Source organism: Lygodium microphyllum, chromosome 12 (genome assembly GCF_053477565.2).
Source record: "Lygodium microphyllum isolate KBCC chromosome 12, Lygodium_microphyllum_v1.1.10, whole genome shotgun sequence".
Classification (NCBI taxonomy): Eukaryota; Viridiplantae; Streptophyta; class Polypodiopsida; order Schizaeales; family Lygodiaceae; genus Lygodium; species Lygodium microphyllum.
Window position 1 is genome coordinate 57,375,014 of NC_141146.1, and position 6,717 is coordinate 57,381,730.

The window sequence follows — 6,717 nt, forward strand, 5'->3', positions numbered from 1 at the left end:
GGAACGCATTCATAGTTCGCTTATGTGAGCATAGATATTATTTCAAAAGCACAAAATCCGCATTTTAAGTGAGGCCATAGGTATAAGCAGTGTTTAGGAAAAACCAAGGTTTAGTGTGAGTTGAGTTGCACGACCTTTAAAGTAAATCCCTGAAGATTATTAGTTATGAAAGTCGGTAAATACATGTGATTTAGTCCAAGTGTTCCTCTCACTTTCTAAAGCCTTTTTGTATTTGTTACTAAAAATACATATTTTTGGTGCATATGGGGTAGGCTAGTGATGGCACCATGAGTGAGGTGGGATGGATCTCCCAAAGCATGTTTGGTCAAACTGGGCGACTGGGCCTTGTGCATTCCATTCAAAGGTGTGAAGAGGCCCTTAAAGGTGAAGAATTGAAAAATCTTTATAAGGAAGGGGATAAGATAAGAGTGCATTTCAATGATAGAGGGGGAGGGGGAGGGGGGGCAAGCCATAAAAGTGGATAAAGGGGATTAGGGAGTGGATTACTTAAAATAGAGAAAATATAAGCTTGGGTTTAGGGGATAATTAAGCCCACAAGAGGTCAATTCAGATCCCTCTCTCTCTCGCTTTTCTGTTGGTTTGGGAAGGGCACAGATCAATTGCTTGAGCGCGGAAGGAAGGAAGGAAGGAGAAATCATCATATCAAGCAGCATATGCCATAGCCAGATACTGCAACCACCGCGTCTCTGTCTCTGCTGATCACGAACGGCAGCCATGTCCAGGAGGTGCTCTCACTGTGGGAATAACGGACACAATTCCAGGACTTGCATGGGGGGAGCAGGAGCAGCAGGTGGGTTCAAGCTCTTCGGGGTCCGCGTTGCCGCTGACTCTCCCCCCTCTGCGTGCTCCGTTGCATCCATGAGAAAGAGCTTCAGCATGGGCAACCTCTCCACATATGGCTCCCCTGACGCCGAGGCCTCGCCCCCGCCTGCCTCGCCCCCCGAGCAGCCCGACTCGGGCGGCGCTGTTGACGCTGGCAGTGCCGGCTATGCCTCTGATGATCTCGTCCACACCAGCAGCAGCACACGTGAACGGAAGAAGGGTATGTTGCTCTGCTTTTGAGTCTCTGCGTGTGCTTTTCTTCTTTGACAGGAACAGAGGATCTGTGCAGAGAGATCTGTATGAATTTTCTTCTTTGATTGGTTTTTCTTGGAAGAAAGATCTTATCTAGCATTCTAGTTTGTTGCAAATTTCTCAGCTTTCTGCATTTTCCACTGGGTTCTGTGCAATTAGCATAATCCTGTAGCTTTTAGTGAGATTGCATCCTGCTTCTGTGAAGAGCTTCCAGCCCTTATCATCTTTTTAGGTTGTTGCAATTATTAGATACTGTGTTAAACGGCTTTTATATGTCACTTAATGCAGTACGCATAGCGAGATCTTGCATTAGATTGCTTTGTTTCCGGCTTGACAAGTGTTTGCAATGTGCATCTCACTTCGGAGAAACTGGCTTCAACCTGGATGACGCAGGTGTGCCTTGGACTGAAGAGGAGCACAGATCATTTTTACTCGGTCTTCAAAAACTTGGAAAAGGGGATTGGAGAGGCATATCTCGGAACTTTGTGAAGACAAGAACACCAACCCAGGTTGCCAGCCACGCTCAGAAGTACTTTTTGCGGAGGAGTAACCTCAACAAAAGGAGGCGCAGATCCAGCCTATTCGATATTACACCAGACACAGTAAGTGGCAGCTGAAATTTCAGTCAGCAGAAAACAGGGTTTTACTTTGAGCAGGAGTACGTGTTACTCTTGTACATGATGCTGTATAATGCAGAGTTTACGAGATGTCAAATGATCTATAACTTGGTGCCCATAAATATGGCTGCTTGAGCTTCACCTTACTCTACGAAAGGGACCTTCCTGACATTTGTGTTTGTGTGCCAGGGTTTGAGCTTGCTGGAAGAGTCTGTGCTGGAGGAGCCAGAGAGTGAACAAGTAGATGCCTGTCCTGAGTTAACCTTAGGACAGAGCATCCCACATGCAAGTGATAAGGGGATAGAGGCAGCTCTACTGTTAAGGCGAGCATACTCTGTTGAAGATTTCACTGCACCAACTCTCCCTCGCTCTTGCGTGCCCATGGAAGTCCCCAGAGTCTCCCAGGAGGCATGCAAAACTGAAGATGCTGATGTTTGTGCAATGGATTCAGTGTCAGAGAATGTTTTCATACCTCCGGTTATTAGTCCTGTCATGAATTATCTTCAAAATCCCAATTGTGATACAGCAGGGGGATTGGTTCATCCAGGCTTGCCATTTCCTTTTTTGGCAGTCTGGCAGGCACCATGGCAATTTGGTGCAGATAAGCCAGCACCATGGTCATCTGGAACAAAGATTGTGAAACCTACTCCTATCCTCCCAACCCCTCCTTTGAAGGTTGATGACACTGTGAAATTGTCAGAGCTAAGCCTCAATCTGACACGCCCTGTGATGGAGCCCACACCCTTGTCATACCAGCTAATGGAAGAAGGTTCCAGGAATTCAGCATTCCATTCTATGCCCAATACCAGTACTGGTGAGCTAGATACCAATGGAAATCTGAGCAATGCAATAAGTGTAACTTGATCTGGGAGCTAGTTCAATCTTGGAGAAGGTTGTAAGAATGACCATGGCTCAGAAAAGCTATTGATTGGGGCAATTACCTGATGCAAGGCATGATGTACACATGCAATGGGTTTTGATTTTATTCCTTGAAGGATCACTTGTACATATGGACTTATTTGCACATTCATGTAGAACTCTGCATGAGACATGTCTGCCAATTTAGAATACCATGTCTTTTGAAGGACTCTGCGCATTGGGGAGTGTTCATACAAATGAAAACTTACCATCACTGAATTATGTGATGTTACGATGATTGGAGGCCTCTGTTGTGGTGAGGTGGTCCCATTCAATATTTACTTACTGTATGCTTCTCTGCTGAAGGAGCGGTGAAGCTGAAGAAATCAGAATTTCTATTAGATCTCTTCTCATGATTCATTTGCAAGAGTTAAGGCTGTAAACATTGGACATGGTTTTAGGGCTCTAGCTGCTGTTGGTCCTTTGGTTGTCTTCTGTAATTACAGTGTTGTAGGTAATTTTTGAACTAAATATGGATGTGGTTCCATACGAAGTATATGTGATGATGATATACACACAGGTTGCATGTTATCCTTCAAAATATCAAGGGTCATAATCTGCTACTGGTTGTACCATACTGAGATGGGATGTTGTGGAGTGTTTTTTTTAATAGAAAAGTTTGGAATATTTGTTTCTTCAGCAAAGCTCGACTTTTCTCCTACACGGATGTTTTGCCAGTAGGCCAGGAACTAAAGAAAATGACAGCAGTTGTAGCATCAGGCCCTCTTATAGAACACCGCTGCTTGTCAGCCATCTAAATGTGCAGAAGTTCTGCCAGTAGGTTGGGTGTTTCAGAGAATGCTCACTTCAAGCAAAAACAAAGCAGCTCTTGAAGATTTCTCTTTATACCGCTGTATTAATGCTATGTTATATGGTGAACATTCGCAATTAACAAGAAACAGGGGCGTACAAAGGTTTCTATGCCTCTATACATCGCTTGTTCACTTGAGCTTCATGGATGGAGCAATCAGGTTGTGGGCATGTAGGATAAGAAAGGAAAACTGCCTTGAATATGAGCTAGAACTCATTCTGTATAAAGATTGAAGGGCAGCTGGTACTTTGAGTAGAATTGGAATCCTCTCGTTGTTTCCTTGGTGAGGGATTGGGACGTCTAGCTAAATGTTCCCTTGGAGCGTCATCTCCATTTTGCCTCTGCGTTTCGACAATTGCCATGTGCCTTTGCTTGATATCTAGTGAAAGTTCTAGAAATATGCAACAAAGAATTTTATGCCTCTTACAAGACTGTCATGTGCCATACTTACCTCTCCATAGTTCATCATGATGTCTTGCTTGAGGGTGGTTGTCTGGCGCTCTTCCTATATTCTTTTGGTGACGTTGGGCACTTTGAATGTGTGTGGAGCGTTGCTCATTTAAGCTCTCTTGTGCTTGTAGAATAGTTTCTTGTTTGTACATCTAATGCAAGGTTCCATTAAGATGGCCAAAATCTAATTTTTGCATTATATAAGTTGGCAATGAAAGCTTAGTGTTGGTTTCTATGGTGTGCTTTAATTATTTGTTAGTGTTTGGTTCAATGTGTGGGAGTATTGTTGAGGTCTATGATGCTATCTTCTTGTTTGATATCTTTTACTTGGACATTGTACAAATTGCTTTCCTAAAAGTGCGTTCCACTTGTTTTGAGGATATGGGAAAGCCTTGCCATCCTTTATGGGTCCAATTTGGTACAAGTTTCCTAGGCACACCAAAAACGATGATTTATGTTTTGTTCATTTTGGCTGTGGGTTGTGTTTTGATTTCCTATTTTTCCTCCAGTGCAATGGTGTTTTTGGTATTTGTCATTGATTGTTAGATTCAAAAAATATTATTGATTGATTATTTGAAGAGCTTAGTGTGGAGTAATGATCTTTTGCACTTGTCAACTTCAAGATGTTTTGAATATTATAGTGGTTTGGGCTAGGTGTGAATATATTTGGATGGACAAGATTTCAAGATGCTTGTGGGTGGATCGTTTTTCACAAGTGTCTAGATGATTATAGCAAATGCCATGGGTTGTGAATGTGATTGAGCTTGATTTGATGGAATGTTCACTCTGAAAATATGAAGTAGCATATACCAAAACCTTTAAACTCAAAATTTATGGAGGAATCTCTTTGCCATGTTTGCCATAATGTTTTGTAAAGTTAAAAAGGTATTGGACCTCTTACATTAAAAATTGAAGTTCTTTTTTGGGATTTTACAAATCATATTACATCAAACCTCAGATATTTGTGAACATTGAAATTTAAGTAGAGAGGGCATCCATAATTCATGTTTTCTAGTCCATTGTAGGTGCGGTGGACAAGTTTTGCTTCAAGAGTTGGTGCTTTGTATTTATTTGATACCCTTAGAGTGCCTTATAGGGTAAAGGGGCCAATAAAATGGCACGCCCAAAAGACACGTCTCACCCTGATTAAGTTACAATTTTACAAAAATGATGTAGCTTTTTTAACCACCTAAAGTTAAGATACAAATTTTCATATTACATATAAGCTTATTGTGAGTAAACAATTGAGCTATGTAAAATTTTTATATTTTGAATTTTGTAAAACCTTAAAACAATGCATCCTTTGAGCATCACTCTATTGGGTCCTTATTGTCGGGGAGGTGTATTATGCCCATGCACACCTCATTTAGGGAGGTGTAGCAAGCCTTATTATCTAACTTCTCTCTCTCTCTCTCTCTCCTTGTATGGTTCATCTTTATAGTAGTATCTTGGCATAGTGTCTCAATTCATCTCTCCAGTACAGTCGATAGATAGTCATATTCAATTTGGGATACGTTCACCAAACAAAATCTATTGCATAGTTGCTCTCAACTTGTTTTACTCTCTCTCTCTCTCTCTCTCTCTCTCTCTCTCTCTCTCTCTCCAAATGACAATGTGAAGCCTATGGGATCAACCTCACAATAGAAGCATGGAAGTACAATGGAGCCTTAAGATTGAATGTGGGTGAAATTGAGGAGACATTTAGAGGGATAGACATTGTATTTTTCTTGGAGACACATTAGGGGCCACATACTACACTCCCATGAGTGACATGCTATAGATGAGAGTCCATATATAAGGAGACGTGCACATGCCATAGTAGCCGGGGTTCAAGAGGAGTGGGAGTGCTATTCAAAGAGGAGCTATAGGAGATGATCCAGGTAGTTCATAGGGATGAGCAAGCTAGGTACATGTGGATGAGAGTGCAAGGTGAGTTCTTACCTAAGTTAGGTACATGTGGATGAGAGTGCAAGGTGAGTTCTTACCTGGCTAGATACCCTTCACATGTTACTCCCCTTGGCATGGCACCAACATGATATGTTATGTGTTTGCTCCATTGATGCTTATATCCCATATTCAAGACCTCTCATTCTCACCCGGTCTTCTTGAAGTTGCAATGGATGATGTCTATCTATCTTTCACTATAGATCTCCAAATTTATTGATGTGCTGATCCATTAGGCAACCCACCAATGCCTAATGTACTTCTTGTCCAAAGAGACAGAGGATATCTAATGAGTTGGAGATTCTAATTGTTACATGATGCAGATGCCAATATTCCACTATGGAAGCTCACCTAGCAGTTTAGTGAGGCTCTACACATAGTAGCAGGTGCATTGTCAAGATTGTGGGAGAGAAGGAAGGAGTCTCACTTGTAGCTTTCTTGCTTGCACAATGGGGGAATACACACAAAGGTGGAGGCTGAAAACAGTTTTCCTCTTCTTAGTTGTGTAAGCCAAAAAGAAGTCCTATACAAAGAAATAGAAGAACCCTATATATGGGTCTCAAACCAAAGACAACTAACTAAGGTGGCATACTAATTGAGCCACGAACTAGAGTAGATAAGGATAGCTGTCATCTAGCTATTATTCATGGGTGGTGTACCAACCGCATCTACTACTGACAAGTCGGTGACATAAATGCACAACGGTCACCCTTTTGCATATCACGAGTGGAGCTCGATATCTCAACATGCATCCTATCCACATTCACGATTTATACACAGAGCCTCCATTGAGGTGATACCTTAGAACAGTTGGTATGATGACAAGCAATGTGAGGCTAGAGCTTGCCCCTATAGAGAGAGGTAGCATTGGGGTCTATGGCT

At 42.1% G+C, this 6,717-nt stretch overlaps 1 protein-coding gene across 1 annotated transcript; it reads left to right on the forward strand.

Annotated features, from left to right (window-relative positions):
• Window positions 1-461: 461 nt before the first annotated feature.
• On the forward strand, window positions 462-2,986 carry LOC148027793 (transcription factor MYBS3-like). The gene is made up of 3 exons (XM_087689485.1): window positions 462-1,063; window positions 1,489-1,697; window positions 1,902-2,986. Exons 1-3 carry the CDS (start codon window positions 736-738, stop codon window positions 2,574-2,576), a joined length of 1,212 nt encoding a protein of 403 aa, XP_087545611.1. The 5' UTR covers window positions 462-735; the 3' UTR covers window positions 2,577-2,986.
• The last annotated feature ends 3,731 nt before the right edge of the window (window positions 2,987-6,717 follow it).